This window comes from Liolophura sinensis, chromosome 1 (assembly GCF_032854445.1).
Source record: "Liolophura sinensis isolate JHLJ2023 chromosome 1, CUHK_Ljap_v2, whole genome shotgun sequence".
Lineage (NCBI taxonomy): Eukaryota > Metazoa > Mollusca > Polyplacophora > Chitonida > Chitonidae > Liolophura > Liolophura sinensis.
Window position 1 is genome coordinate 67,953,761 of NC_088295.1, and position 17,339 is coordinate 67,971,099.

The 17,339-nt window shown below is 37.7% G+C and overlaps 2 protein-coding genes across 2 annotated transcripts in view; one reads left to right on the plus strand and one right to left on the minus strand.

The window, feature by feature from the left end:
* The window catches only part of LOC135482162 (guanine nucleotide exchange factor for Rab-3A-like), a 37,017-nt gene extending 32,225 nt beyond the window's left edge, over positions 1-4,792 (plus strand). The window contains 1 exon segment of the mRNA XM_064762017.1: positions 159-4,792. Within this exon segment, the coding sequence (XP_064618087.1) occupies positions 159-229 (71 nt within the window). The 3' untranslated portion in view covers positions 230-4,792.
* Positions 4,793-6,005: 1,213 nt separating this feature from the next.
* LOC135474666 (histone deacetylase 8-like) lies at positions 6,006-17,339 on the minus strand. The gene is made up of 11 exons (XM_064754207.1): positions 16,729-17,339; positions 15,620-15,672; positions 15,327-15,460; positions 13,534-13,675; positions 13,209-13,321; positions 12,680-12,757; positions 8,965-9,073; positions 8,394-8,566; positions 7,900-7,994; positions 7,563-7,668; positions 6,006-6,451 (listed from the first exon to the last, which is right to left on the minus strand). The coding sequence occupies exons 1-11, from the start codon at positions 17,278-17,280 to the stop codon at positions 6,402-6,404; spliced, it is 1,605 nt and encodes a 534-aa protein (XP_064610277.1). The 5' UTR covers positions 17,281-17,339; the 3' UTR covers positions 6,006-6,401.

Consider the following 17,339-nt stretch of genomic DNA (forward strand, 5'->3'; position numbering starts at 1 on the left):
CACATTTGACCATTTATATTTATGCATGCTCTCACTGTCTTCCATTTTCACTAAACCAATGAACAAATAACGAGACATTTCTGTATTTGTTTTTAAATTATCTTTGATTATCATCAGTTCAAGGTGAAATTTTTGTAATTGTTTCTTCCATTTTGCAGATAAAGATGTTTATAATGAGATTGTTCGACTGAGGCGGCAGATGGCATTGTCAAGACTGGGGCTGTTGTAGCTTGACTTCACATTTCATGTCCATTCTCGTTCATAAACATTGCTGAGAAAGCTATGAAATCCAGCCTTGGAGAGGATCGAGTGACTTTGTTGAACTGGACTGAGATAACCAAGGCAGTGTAATGTGTAGTAATGCATGGAGTAGGTGTCAACTGTCAAAAGTGAGCTTGGTATGGGAATTCCTGTCAGAGATTCTTCACTAAGTGCCAAGTTTGTCACTCCTGGAGTGGTCTTGTCCATTGTCATCATTTCATGTATGTTATCCATCCAGAGGAGTTGTGAATTCATCAAATTCATCATTGTGAAGTCATTGCGGACCTTGGACTTGAGAGCAGCTACATATAACAGTTATCTCCTTGTGTGACTTCATTATCTCTCCTTGGAGTATGGCTGGATTAAACCGAAAGCCTGGCGTGCAAGCAGTGAAACCTGCCATACCCACCTGTGTAATCTGTCAACTCCCATCCACCGGTAATTAAAAACAAACTAAGTTAAATAAAAAATGATCACTGAAAAGCCAACTCATAATGATGTGTGTTAACACTCCCAAGAACGAGTTCTTTGCCATATTAGTCTGAAGACACTCATGGAATGTATGTAACAGTCTTTGTGTACTAGACTGAAACACTGTGGACTTGAAATGGATACTTGCAGAATTAAAATAAAGAATTAACCAGAATTAAAAGTCATCTGATACATAAACATGTGTTTTAACATGTATGATTTCAGGAACAAGGGTATTAGAAGTACATACCATCACAGACGTAGCTGGTACAGGAACTTATCTGGTCGTTGTACAGATAGCTCTAGAACATTGTAGTATTGATTTATCATGTGTACAATCAAGGTGCCCCTGGGTGTAACTCATTTACCATCTGTACAAAATATTTAATTTGTATAATTTTTTTTCTATTTAACTTCAAACCATAAGGTACAAACTTTCGTGTTTTATGCATATATAAATATATATTAGAGATGAATTACAAGCTCATTCAAGTTTATATGGTTCTTTGCATGTTGTCCTTCAATGTATGTCCTTCATATGTTTGTGATGCTTGATAGCTTTGAACCTTGTGTTTAAAATGTTGACCCAAAATGACCAGATAAACTTGGAAACATCTTTATGAACAATGGAAACTTTCCCAAATTTGTGAAAATTTTAGAATATTTTTCCTAAAGCCAAAGGGTAAATCAAATTTTTTAAGTATATAGTGTTTCATTTTTTAATCTATTTCTTTACATAATCTTACTTTGACTTTAAGGTAAGGTTGGAAAACAACATGTGGAATTTTTATGCTTTAGGCATGTCAAGATGAGAGATTATATTATTGTTGTTGGTGTTTTCTGCCTTATTGGTATACAATGAAGTGAAATCAAATAATTGGTTGGTGGAACTGGAATTGTGTAGACACTACATTAATGAAACGACATGTTAAAGTCTCCCGGGAAGTATTAGCTGGCCAGTCATAGTGTGTCACCATTATAAGCTGTAGTGGTTAGATATTAGTACAGCAACACAAGACCATTTTAGTCGTGACCATGTGTCATGGCATCCATGGTATATTGTGTTTATACAAACATAGTGTGGCCAAGTATCTGTCATACATATTTTTGGATACGGCCTTTTGTTTTTTCAGGCATCTTATCTTTTCAGGATGGATTCCATCACATCTGCATACTTGTACCAGTATTGTTGCTTATTGGAGATCAGGCACTACTTTCTCCTATGATTTGGTTGTGTTACTTATGTAGTATGTATGATTAAAATTTCTACTTAATTTTTGTACATCTTTGTATATAATGTGTGTTTATAAAATATCAGAATGTGGCGTGTCAAAGGAATGCATGACATCAAAAGTCACAATCCCTTGCTTTAGTCCTGGTAAGGAGTTTGGATTGGACTTAAGTTGTAGACAGACCCTAGCCCTAGCTGGAAGAGTGGACTAGATTGCATTGGTTCGGATAACTGTGTGCTTCACCAATATGTTTTTATCAGTCTCCTGCTGGCTCTTCTATGGTCAGTAGATTTTACTAGTTCCTGGCACAGTGCTCTGGTTTCCCCTTGCTCACAGACCTGACCATTATCAGAATCAGAGACATTATCATCAAGATATGTAGTAGTGTTAGCGGTCAAATATGGAAGTAAACATATGTTTAATTACATTTCAAATGGCATTGTCATTTGCAGGTCACATTGCTTATCACAATTAACCTGTATATAGCAGGGTCATTCACTGAATTTTACATTATCTAAGGTTAGAAGAATGTTTTTACAGCTGTTTACACAACTGAAATGCTGATGATGACCAGCATTTTTATTTAGGTGTTAGTTACACAAAAAATACTGGTCACTAGTGTTTCTATTCTGGCATTTAACACTGATATACTTATCTCTGAGGTGGACTCATTTTGTATTCTTGTACTTCTCATTGAACATCATTGAACTGTGGGTTATTGTTAAATGTGTCAATTGAACATAGTTGAAGGCTGATATAAGATTAGTTACATACACGTACATTTAAGGACATGGACAGTACTGATTGTTTGTTTATAGTAATGCCAATTATAGTATTAAGTTATGAACAATCCTGACAGACCTGTTTAATTGTATAAACAACTAATATTGGGACAATCAGTCAGACTGAACATACACTAACAACCATATCACAGTGGGAGGGAGAATCATCCCTGAATACGCTCTGTTTCTGGTACGGGACCTTGTGTATGGTTCTATTACCTAATTTATGAGAAGAAAACAAACTATAGGTGGCCTTTTCAAGCAGGTTAGGTTTTCCAGACGTGAATAACTTTACCATTTAACTTTACACACAAGTTAAGAGTAGTTGAAAATATTTGGCCGTTATTAGCGGTTTTCAAGTTTTTCTTACGTGAATAACAATGTAGCCTACTTCACCACTTAACTGAACACACAAGTTAAAAGGAATCTAAAATATTTTGGAATTTTCTTGACCGTTTCGAGCATTTTAAGTTTTCCAGACATGAAAAACTATGTTCTTTCCTACTGAACTTTACATACCAGTTAAGAGTAGTCTAAAATATGTTGGAAGGTACTTGGCCTTTACAAGCAGTTTTCCTTTTTGCACATGAATAATTATTTACTTTACAACTTAACTTTAATAACACACAAGTTAAAAATGAGTCTAAAATATTTTGGAATGTTCTTTACTGCATCAAGAAGGTTGAAGCTTTTCCACACATGTATAACTACTTTATCACAAAAACACTGAAAACAAGTTAAATTTGTTGATCATGAACAATTTAGTCTATATGTAAAAGTATACATGGTTGTCCATTGCTGGATGTTGTGACAGTCACGGTGTGGAAATGCACAGGGATAATATGTTGGGGCAAGTTAAACAACCATGAGGTGAATGTGACAAGACTACTTTAGTTGTGGGTAGCTTGAAGCTGTGTCACAGTTAAGTGGGTTGATTGGGTCCATGTACAGGTGAAGGCCAAAATGTCATGTTTGTTGCCATATATTTGCATGTCTGATGACAGGTATAGTGTTGTGTTGAGGGTTTCGTGCTGTGGGCTCAATCAATAATGGCAAGTTTTCAGGCAGAATTAGTGACTTAAGAGCCTGATAATAACTTGAGTCTGGACTAAAGGGAGACTTGACATCGAAGTCAAGAGTATAAGAATGTAAGCCAGACTTGTCCTTCATACACTTTCATTATCTGTAAGAGTTGAACTTTGTGTTTTTTTTTACCTGTATATACAATTATGTTGTCTATTATAACATTTTCATAAAACCAGCTAAGTACATGAATTTTGTTCACATTTTTTCTGCTTGTAGAACTGTTCACAACACGTAAAAGTTGTACTTATTTTTCACTTGACATCAGAGAAACACATTGAAAATTTCAGCATGTATAGATTTACGTAAGTTTGTGGGACTGAGCTGGTAATGTCAAGGATAATATTGTTCAGTAATCATAACTTGGCACTCTGGAAAAAGCTCAAAAAATGGTGACATATACAGCAACTGGTAGTCATGGTGATAGTGGTCACTCTCTGGTTGATCGCTGGTTGATCACTCTCTACATGTGTCTAAACTGCCTGACTGCAGTAGTATGACCCACTAATTTTGAACAGGATCATTCTTATGCAGAAGACAATGGAAGTTTTCATTGTTTTGAGACTTCTGTGATCATTATCAAAGGAGCTGAAACTGCCCAACGTAGCCCCAACATCTTGGTGATCATGTCTCGATGTCTGCGTAAGCTGGGATAAGTTTGCCTTCAGTTGAGTATCATCCCTTTACTTTAACGGCAGAGCACAGTAGCTAACACAATCTATTTATTCACAGCTCCCTGCAGTGAATTGAACTACTTGTACCAGCAGTTTAGGAGAGCCATTGTTCCAACAGAGTTTATAAACCTGAATATTGTTGATGTAATATTTTAAATGAATTGACAAAGCTCATGTGTTTTAACAATCAAAGTCTTCCTGAGGAATGACCCATGAGGGGCCAACCCAACATTGTTTACAATTGTTCTATTGTATGATGTTCAATAAATTGTTTCATATTGTATTGTAACAGTTTGAGTTCTGTGATAAATTCTTCTTGTAAAGATATTTGGTAAAGCCAGTGGTTCGTTTCTTTTCAAAAAGCAAATTGGCTTAGTGGTTAGCATAGAACAGTGATGCGGGAGTATTCACATCAGTGTGATCAATCCGAAGCCAGCTCATGTTATTTATTTGAATGTTGTTTTACGCCGTGCTCTAAAACATTTCACTTGTACGACGGCGGCCAGCATTATGATGGGAGGAAACCAAGAAGAGCCTCGGGGGAAACCCATGACCATTCGCAGGTTGCTTGCAGACCTTCCCACTTGCGGCTGAAGTCGAAGCCAGAATGAGCTGGACTTTAACTCCCACTGATAACATTGGTGAGAGGCTTCTGGTCATTGTGCCGCACTGGCGTGCTTACCCACTCAGTCACGGGTGCCCCCCAGCTCGTGTTGGCTTCTTCTCCAGTCAAGAGGAAAGATATGGCAGCAATCTGTGGATGATCATGGGTTTCCTCGAGGTTCTGTCCCGTTTCCACCCCCATAATGCTGGCCTCTTTCGTATCAGTTAAATATTCGCAAGTACAGTGTAAAACTCCAATGAAATTTATACATCAAATAAATAGGTAAATCTTTTATCAATATCGAGAATTTTTACCTCTTAACACTATCAGTGGGATGTTGGCAGAAGTCTGAAGTGTGACACTGCGGCTTCAACAGGGCAGTCAGGGTGAGTAGACCATATAAGCCATTGTATCCAGTGTCACGCAATAAAAGACTTACATTGTGGAAATTTTACTTCACTGCAGCACTACATGGCTCAGCTGAATATTTCACTAGATAGTTTCTATGGTATGCGTGGGAGACTAATGGCTTCCCGTTCTCACCAAACAGAAGATGGTTTTGTACATGTATACATGTATGTGATGAAGTCTAGTGTTTTCCCCTTCTAACAAACCATATGGATTATGGTTTGGTACAGTAGTGAGCTACTGTAGTGACTTCCCCCTGTAACATTTCTTTTCTTGAAGCATAGCTTACAATTCTTAATAACCCCTCTGTTTTACGCATATTTTGTGTCAATGATTGGAATGTTCGGAAATGACGTGATTTTGGCTTAGCGCCCCCAATTTGGATAGGTGGACAAACAGACAGGCAAACAGGCAGCAACTGCTACAATACCAATAAGCCAATATTGGTCCTGGAGTATCAACGAGATAAGATAAACATAATATTGTCCTTGTACACTTTATTTTATATTTTATAAAATTCCACTGTACATGCAGTTCACTGATTATATCGTATATTTCACCAAAAATTGAAAAAAGTCATGCTTTATTTACCATCCTGCCATTAAATCATCTTTAATTTAAATGCTTAAATTTCCTGACAAACGTAAACTTGTACAATTTAACATTATATCCTAAATACAGATGTACAACAGTCCTTTTAAATTAAATTAGAACTCATCAATACACAAAACTGACAAAAACAGCATGCTCCAAACCAGCTTATTTAAACATAGTTTTCACACTTGTACAGATAAATTCACTGTCTTGGGAATTCTTGAATTAAACATTTTTCTTCCAATTCTCCAACATTCACTTACAGTAATACTGGAAAAGGTGTGATTACACATTAAACAACCTCATTATAGGCCAAGATCTTGGAGGTTTTCTGCAAAATACCTGAAATACAAAAATGTACATCACTTCAGATCCCACTGTCAAAAAACAGGAAAGTTAATTAACATCAAAAAATGAAATAATTGTTAAAAATACACATTTCTGCACCCCCCCCCCCCCCCCTCCAACCACCTATATACAATAAATGTACAATGTAACCAGTTGAATTCATTGTAAATGTTCAAATTACGTACACGTTGATAATTCTTAAAACCTTAAAACATTTATTTTCATATGACTAAAGACTACCCAGGCCCTATTATCGGCCCTTGGGGGGGGATATGTGGGGGCAGAAAAAGGCCCTGCTTTATTGTAGCAGTCATCATGCAGGGAGGGGTAGGGGGTTAACAGATTATGTGTGATATGTGATACAATGATTTATTTATTTATTTATTTGATTGGTGTTTTACGCCGTGCTCAAGAGTATTTCACTTATACGACGGCGGCCAGCATTACGGTGGGAGGAAACCGGGCAGAGCCCAGGGGAAACCCATGACCATCCGCAGGTTGCTGACAAACCTTCCCACGTACGGTCGGAGAGGAAGCCACCGCATTGCTGAGAGACTCCTGGGTCATTATGCTGCGCTAGCGCGCTAACCGACTGAGCCACAGAGGCCCCGTGATACAATGATAGGTCCAGCCTACAATTTTTATACACCTCAAAATATTTACAAGAATGTGTTTACAAGTGCATGGTTACAAGTGCCATCAACATGAACCATGGTATAATGCAACCACATGCAGTTTTCTGATTTAATAACCTAAAAATGTGATATCTAGGATGAATGAACTAAAATATCACCAAAAAAAATGCATTTCTGGAGGCCAGCGAACATCATTAAATATTATTTTGATGTTGCAACTTACATTTTTAAAGTAGGATGTCAACAACTTTTAACAATCATTAAAATTCTGTGTATCAGTCAAAATCAGCAACTTGGTCAAGAGTGAAATTTTAGCTATGTCATGTATTTTCATTTTCATTTTCACACAAAGTTCATGTTTTTCTATTTTGTAAATCCTATCAAGGATAAAATCTGAACTGTGGACTGACAGGCAGACTGTCAGACAGCACAACCAACAATCAAAATGATCCTGCTTTAGATAAACCTACCTAAAGCCTTACGACAGACATCTTTCAGATACTCTGGTGTGTTGAGGTTCTTCCTGTACCCAGCAGTCACAGCCAGCTCATAGCTTGGACCATATTCTGTAAAGTACTTTTGAAAAACAAAGCGAAAATTGTTAACCATACCCTAGACAAGGGATCGATGGTCAATTGATGTCATATTATTTGGAATATGCGAAGTGTTTTACTCTGGGATCACAGGCAAAAGATCCAAACATATCCTTCACTCAATTAATTTTTCCTAAATTGCACAGTAAAATAACACTGACAGACTGTTTGCTTTGAACTTTAGTGTTTGCTGACGAGAGTTTAGTACACATACCTGATGATCTGGAATATCTTCAGGTAACTTCTTGAACGCAGCAATACTGGTGATAAATGTCCAACACCGAGCCGTATTAGCATGCTCATAGCCACCTGCAAGCATTTTTATCATATCAGACTACATTTTAATGTACAGTGCTTTTTTTTTTTTTCATAATATGCCACTCCATAATACTGATAAGACCATTTTTATACCGAGAAGAAAATTAGCTTGTCCGATTTTATCATTTTACTGCAGTTCATCCAATCACATGGTAGTTACATTGATTCAGTGCATCTGTATGTGCATGTATATGGTTTTCATCATATAAAACCAACTGAATTCAGAAAACTATACAAATCTGTTTTAGCTAAGACTGTTGTAAACATGCATATGCAGCATTTCTCAAGAGGGTGCAAAAGTTCAATCATATATTTCCCATCAACAAAACAAACTGGAGTTGTTTCATAACATAAACCAGAAGTACAAGAATTACATGGCCAAAGACCCACCTCCCCCAAGAAGTAGCAATGGAACATTCCATTTTAGGAGAGAGTACACACAGCGTCCCAAACTGAGGTGGGTCAGGTTGAAGGAATTCATGGGATCTCCAGCCAGGCCGTCAGCTCCACACTGACACACAACAGCTTCTGGTGAGAAAACTTCCCTCACCTTCTCCACCACCCTAGAGTAAAGTCACAGACATTAGAATGTTTTAGTAACAATCTGTGACAAACAGAAACACAAAAGCGCTCCTAAAGTGTCCTGGCAGGGCCAACTTCAAAAACACTTTCATATCTGGCCGGATAACTATTTTAGTTTTTGTTCAATGTATCTCACACTTGAAGCGAGCAGGTTAATCAGGGTTAAGACAACAGATGATCAACCAGCCACTAATAAACTACAGGGTTTGATTATCACATCTTGTAAGCACTTGCATGTAAATCTTTTGTAGTAAAAAAACTGTATTTAGTGATTAATATTGCATACAAAAGATTATATACGCATAAGTTTGCAGCATGCAAATTTGCTGATACTAATTTCCCATCTGTCACAAATCCAAAACAAATGATATGAGTATACCTCAAAAACAGAGAGAAAAATTGCTGATCTTGGATTCCATCTAGAAGTGGTATGTTCAGGGAGAAAAACCGACCTTTTCCAAATCCAACATCCTTCACAGAGCCTGTCCCTAGTATTAAAGTTAAAAGGTGAAAATTTGTATTAAACGATTGATATCATTAATAACACTCTAACCTATTTCCATACAATACACTCGAAACCCCAAAATCTTCATTTTCAACAAAAGAAAACAGTTAATGCTGTTTGTCTTGGTACAAAAGGTAGAGATAATATAAGTTTCATATTTTGAGCTCTTCAGAGATCTTGACAAAAACTGCAGTCATCCAATGTCTTTCATAGGTGCAAAATGTATTGGATACCATTTAGAAATGTAACACAACATGGATGTAGGTAAATTATCACTAATAATCATTTATGTGTCTAAAATTATGAAGATCTGCATGATTCAAGGTCAATTTAAAGTCATCATTTTCATTTTAGGCTCTTCAAAGCGAATTACAATATTCTGACTGAAAATTATGCGGTGATAGGATCATATGTTCATTTCTGTGTATCAATATTCTGACTGAAAATTATAGAGTGATAGGATCATATGTTCATTTCTGTGTATCAATATTCTGAATGAAAATTATGCGGTGATAGGATCATATATTCATTTCTGTGTATCAATATTCTGACTGAAAATTAGGCAGTGATAGGATCATATATTCATTTCTGTGTATCAATATTCTGACTGAAAATTATGCGGTGATAGGATCATATATTCATTTCTGTGTATCAATATTCTGAATGAAAATTATGCGGTGATAGGATCATATATTCATTTCTGTGTATCAATATTCTGACTGAAAATTATGCGGTGATAGGATCATATATTCATTTCTGTGTATCAATATTCTGAATGAAAATTAGGCAGTGATAGGATCATATATTCATTTCTGTGTATCAATATTCTGACTGAAAATTTTGCAGTGATAGGATCATATATTCATTTCTGTGTATCAATATTCTGACTGAAAATTAGGCAGTGATAGGATCATATATTCATTTCTGTGTATCAATATTCTGACTGAAAATTATAGAGTGATAGGATCATATGTTCATTTTTTGTGTATCAATATTCTGACTGAAAATTAGGCAGTGATAGGATCATATATTCATTTCTGTGTATCAATATTCTGACTGAAAATTAGGCAGTGATAGGATCATATATTCATTTCTGTGTATCAATATTCTGACTGAAAATTAGGCAGTGATAGAATCATACATTCATTTCTGTGTATCAATATTCTGACTGAAAATTATGCAGTGATAAGATCATATATTCATTTCTGTGTATCAACATTCTGAATGAAAATTATGCGGTGATAGGATCATATATTCATCTCTGGGTATCAATATTCTGACTGAAAATTAGGCAGTGATAGGATCATATATTCATTTCTGTGTATCAATATTCTGAATGAAAATTATGCGGTGATAGGATCATATATTCATCTCTGGGTATCAATATTCTGAATGAAAATTAGGTAGTGATAGAATCATACATTCATTTCTGTGTATCAATATTCTGAATGAAAATTATGCGGTGATAGGATCATATATTCATCTCTGGGTATCAATATTCTGACTGAAAATTAGGCAGTGATAGGATCATATATTCATTTCTGTGTATCAATATTCTGAGTGAAAATTATAGAGTGATAGGATCATATGTTCATTTCTGTGTATCAATATTCTGACTGAAAATTAGGCAGTGATAGGATCATATATTCATTTCTGTGTATCAATATTCTGACTGAAAATTAGGCAGTGATAGAATCATACATTCATTTCTGTGTATCAATATTCTGACTGAAAATTATGCAGTGATAAGATCATATATTCATTTCTGTGTATCAATATTCTGAATGAAAATTATGCGGTGATAGGATCATATATTCATCTCTGGGTATCAATATTCTGACTGAAAATTAGGCAGTGATAGGATCATATATTCATTTCTGTGTATCAATATTCTGAATGAAAATTATGCGGTGATAGGATCATATATTCATCTCTGGGTATCAATATTCTGAATGAAAATTAGGTAGTGATAGAATCATACATTCATTTCTGTGTATCAATATTCTGACTGAAAATTATGCGGTGATAGGATCATATACTCATCTCTGGGTATCAATATTCTGAATGAAAATTAGGCAGTGATAGGATCATATATTCATCTCTGGGTATCAATATTCTGACTGAAAATTATGCAGTGATAGGATCATATATTCATTTCTGTGAATCAATATTCTGAATGAAAATTTTGCAGTGATAGGATCATATGTTCATTTCTGTGTATAAATATTCTGAATGAAAATTTTGCAGTGATAGGATCATATATTCATTTCTGTGTATCAATATTCTGACTGAAAATTTTGCAGTGATAGGATCATATATTCATTTCTGTGTATCAATATTCTGACTGAAAATTAGGCAGTGATAGGATCATATATTCATCTCTGGGTAACAATATTCTGAATGAAAATTATGCGGTGATAGGATCATATATTCATCTCTGGGTAACAATATTCTGACTGAAAATTATGCAGTGATAGGATCATATATTCATCTCTGGGTAACAATATTCTGACTGAAAATTATGCGGTGATAGGATCATATATTCATCTCTGGGTAACAATATTCTGACTGAAAATTATGCGGTGATAGGATCATATATTCATTTCTGTGTATCAATATTCTGACTGAGAATTATGCGGTGATAGGATCATATATTCATTTCTGTGTATCAATATTCTGACTGAAAATTTTGCAGTGATAGGATCATATATTCATTTCTGTGTATCAATATTCTGACTGAAAATTAGGCAGTGATAGGATCATATATTCATCTCTGGGTATCAATATTCTGAATGAAAATTATGCGGTGATAGGATCATATATTCATCTCTGGGTAACAATATTCTGACTGAAAATTATGCAGTGATAGGATCATATATTCATCTCTGGGTAACAATATTCTGACTGAAAATTATGCAGTGATAGGATCATATATTCATCTCTGGGTAACAATATTCTGACTGAAAATTATGCAGTGATAGGATCATATATTCATTTCTGTGTATCAATATTCTGAATGAAAATTATGCGGTGATAGGATCATATATTCATCTCTGGGTATCAATATTCTGAATGAAAATTAGGTAGTGATAGAATCATATATTCATTTCTGTGTATCAATATTCTGACTGAAAATTATGCGGTGATAGGATCATATATTCATTTCTGTGCATCAATATTCTGACTGAAAATTATGCAGTGATAGGATCATATATTCATTTCTGTGTGTCACACTGCTTTTATGTTTACTTGCTTTCAACATTAAGTCTGTCACAAACAATGGTGTCACCTAATAATAGCAGTGCACAGTCTCATGAATACTGCTTCACTGAAAAGTCATGCTCCACTCAATCACACATGACTGACGCCTGTCTGGCCAGTGCTTGGTCTTTCATCTTATGCATCATAATTATCCCTTAGAAATGATGACTGTCATGATAATTGTGTGTTAATCAAAACAACCTTACTTTTTTTCTATGTTTCAAATCTTCAAGCACTGTTGTAATATATAACAATTAGAAAAGTTTTAAAAAATGCTACATTCACTGGAAAGCAAACCATGCTAAATGTTTTTTCTAAAATGACCTACCAGGGAAAAATCCAGCAGAGTACTTGTGGAAAGACAGTGTGAAGACTTTGGAGGTTGCTGAAAAGGCATCTTCAACTCCTGAGTAAATACAATAGACAGCGTGTGTATAATTTTATCCAATGACAATGCCAGCCTATTATAGATGAGGGTCCAGGCTCCTCCAGGAAGCAAGAACCTGATATGTAAGACATCCACAGATGAGTTCTAAGCATTTTGGAACACACAAAAGTACATATAAACAGATGTAAATGGAACTTAATACATAAAAAGTATTAAAAATCTGTGAGCTAAGGTGGAACTCATAAGTTACAAAAAACTGTATCAACATAAAATATACAAACTGAACGCTCTTTCAATTTGAAGCAATAATAAAACTTGTGTACATTTTTAGATGTCGTGACATATATTTATGTATGTTTTAAACCTGGAACTCATTACATTTACCCAACTTAGAAAAACACAAAAGCAATGCCCTGCCGCAGCCTATACAGAAAACTGATTTGTGAGGATAAAAAGTAAGTGTTCATACCATCGCCATGATGAAGGTCAAGGTCAATGTACAGGACTCTCTGGTATTTTTCCCTCAATTTGAGAATCCCCAGTACAATATCATTCACATAGCAAAATCCAGAAGCTTGATCCCTTAAATACCACATAAAACAAACACTTCTAATATGGTTAAAATATTAAACATCTTTCATTTATTCATTTATTTACTTGTTTTGAGTTCTTATATTACCCACATCATATTTTCCAGGAAATTTCATTGAAAATGTTGTCAAAATTTTTTGTCCATACAGAACAACAAACTGAACAACAAACACACAGGAGGAAATAAATAATATTAATCTTACTTTTTTGCATGATGCCATCCTCCAAACCAGTTAATGGCCACTGTACATTTGCCCTCCATCAAGCACTGAGCAGCTGTGACAGTGGCTCCAGCTACAGAGGTAGCATATTCATACACCCCTGGTTCTGCAGGGCAGTCATAGCCTGAAACATTTGAGTGTTTTAGGTGATTTACTTCAGTAGCTTTGTAACTCTCCCTGTGATACACAGCTCTGTGCCTGCTCATCATGCCCCTCCTCCCCATCCTTGGCTAGTCTCTCTAACACACCCACATACTCCTCACCTAGTCCACACCTCTGAGCCTGCTCATCATATCCCTCCTCCCCATCCTTGGCTAGTCTCTCTAACACACCCACATACTCCTCACCTAGTCCACACCTCTGAGCCTGCTCATCATATCCCTCCTCCCCATCCTTGGCTAGTCTCTCTAACACACCCACATACTCCTCACCTAGTCCACACCTCTGAGCCTGCTCATCATATCCCTCCTCCCCATCCTTGGCTAGTCTCTCTAACACACCCACATACTCCTCACCTAGTCCACACCTCTGGGCCTGCTCATCATACCCCTCCTCCCCATCCTTGTTCAGTCTCTATAACACACCCACATACTCCTCACCTAGTCCACACCTCTGAGCCTGCTCATCATAACCCTCCTCCCCATCCTTGGCTAGTCTCTCTAACACACCCACATACTCCTCACCTAGTCCACACCTCTGAGCCTGCTCATCATATCCCTCCTCCCCATCCTTGGCTAGTCTCTCTAACACACCCACATACTCCTCACCTAGTCCACACCTCTGGGCCTGCTCATCATACCCCTCCTCCCCATCCTTGGCTAGTCTCTCTAACACACCCACATACTCCTCACCTAGTCCACATCTCTGAGCCTGCTCATCATATCCCTCCTCCCCATCCTTGGCTAGTCTCTCTAACACACCCACACACTCCTCACCTAGTCCACACCCCTGGGCCTGCTCATCATACCCCTCCTCCCCATCCTTGTTCAGTCTCTCTAACACACCCACATACTCCTCACCTAGTCCACATCTCTGAGCCTGCTCATCATATCCCTCCTCACCATTCTTTTCCAGTCTTTCCAACACATCCACATACTCCTCACCTAGTCCACACCTCTAGGCCTGCTCATCATACCCCTCCTCCCCATCCCTGTCCAGCCTCTCTAACACATCCACATACTCCTCACCTAGTCCACATCTCTGTTCCTGCTCATCATACCCCTATTCCCCATCCTTGTCCAGTCTTTCTCACACATCCACATACTCCTCACCTAGTCCACACCTCTGTGCCTGCTCATCGTACCTATCATCCCCATCCTTGTCCAGCCTCTCTAACACACCCACATACTCCTCACCTAGTCCACACCTCTGTGCCTGCTCATCATACCTCTCCTCCCCATCCTTGTTCAGTCTCTCTAACACATCCACATACTCCTCACCTAGTCCACATCTCTGTGCCTGCTCATCATACCCCTCCTCCCCATCCTTGTCCAGCCTCTCTAACACACCCACATACTCCTCACCTAGTCCACATCTCTGAGCTTGCTCATCGTAACCCTCCTCTCCATCCCTGTCCAGCCTCTCTAACACATCCACATACCCCTCACCTAGTCCACACCTCTGTGCCTGCTCATCTCACACTTCCTCTCCATCCTTGTTCAGTCTCTCTAACACATCCACATATTCCTCACCTAGTCCACATCTCTGTGCCTGCTCATCATACCCCTCCTCCCCATCCTTGTCCAGCCTCTCTAACACACCCACATACTCCTCACCTAGTCCACATCTCTGAGCTTGCTCATCGTAACCCTCCTCTCCATCCCTGTCCAGCCTCTCTAACACATCCACATACTCCTCACTGTGGAACTTCAGGATTTCTTCTCTGGTCAACTTGGATGGAGGAACAATGCTAAAACAAAAAAGAAAAATTCGGTTTTTCTCCATTTTCAATATTAATATTAACTGCCTACTTCCATTTTCAAAACTGTGAATCTAAGACTTTCTATATTTTTTCGTCAGTTTTGACACTAAATTTCATTCACATTAAAGATAAATTTTCCATAGTTACCAGAGGTATTTCAGTAATCCGTAAGCCTCGATCAGCCTGTGTACCATGCATGCCTACAACACAAGGCATCATTATATCACATTCCATCAACCAAGAAAAATGCTGATACAATAAACAAACTTATGGGTACATGTGCCACTATTATCTGCTTATAAAATTTCGTAATCTCATGTAAGACTTTGCATAAAATTTTCTACATAGAAGTACAAATACTTTCCACGTACTGATGTAGATTCCTCGAGTGAGGTTTGCCAGCAAGTTCATCCCCTTTTCCTTGGTGAGTTTTTGTGTGTAATTTCCTTTTTTGTGACATATCAGGCGGGCCACAAATATATGATAACCCTTTTAAATATGCAATTATCAAAAATGTTTTAAACATAAAATTTGATCTTTCACACACACATTACTTTCATACCATAATGGAAATTTCAGCACAATTTCTGCGCAATACCTACAATCCCAGGCACCCTAATCATGGCATCACACAGTATACAGAGCCTCTGTACAATACCTACCCTTCCCAGGCACCCTAATCATGGCATCACACAGTACACAGCCTCTATACCATACCCACCCTTCCCAGGCACCCTAATCATGGCATCAAGCAGTATACAGAGCCTCTATACCATACCTACCCTTCCCAGGCACCCTAATCATGGCCTCATTTAGTACAGAGCCTCTATACCATACCTACCCTTCCCAGGCACCCTAATCATGGTCTCACACAGTACACAGCCTCTATACCATACCTACCCTTCCCAGGCACCCTAATCATGGCCTCATTTAGTACGGAGCCTCTATACCATACCTACCCTTCCCAGGCACCCTAATCATGGCGTCACACAGTACATGAAGCTTCTGTACAATACCTACGCTCCCAGGCACCCTAACCATGGCGTCACACAGTATATAAAGCTTCTCTACAATACCTACACTAACAGGCACCCTAATCATGGCGTAACACAGTACAGAGTCTCTGTAGAAAACCTCCTCTGCCAGGCACCCTAATCATGGCGTCACACAGTACAGAGCCTCTGTAGAAAACCTACCCTGCCAGGCACCCTAATCATGGCGTCACACAGTATACAGAGCCTCTGTACAATACCTACCCTTCCAGGCACCCTAATCATGGCGTCACACAGTTGCATGTATTCATCACTGTGTACATACACAACAGTACGTCCACCTCTCACTGGGCCATATTTTTTTGTAGTGCCCGTCTGATTAACTTCTGGAATGGATTGTTTCTCTTGATATGTCACAATATTACAACCGTTCACTCCGCATGGAGCTTGTTCAGGCTTTCCTTCAGAAGAACACACTGGCATACAGCTTTTAACACACGTTAAGGATGTTTGCTTGTCAGTTTCAAGCATTTTGATACTTTCACAAGCCACATACTCTGAAATATGGTCATCTTTATCCAATTTGCATTCCTCTCGATCATTTGTTAATGCTTTGTTAACACTGCTCAGCACATTCTCCACACAATGTGTCAATACTGTGGCTTCTTGGCACACTTTGACAGTATTTTCATCAAAGACAATATTTGACATTGGTGAAATTGTATCGCACACATCTCCCCTTTCATTGGTACAACAGGAATGACTCCCAAATATGTCACTTTCACCATTTGCTTGATGTAGTAAATCATTTTGCATCGCTAAATGTTCACAGGACTTCGCACCAAGATGATCATTGGAAGAATATGTAACATCCA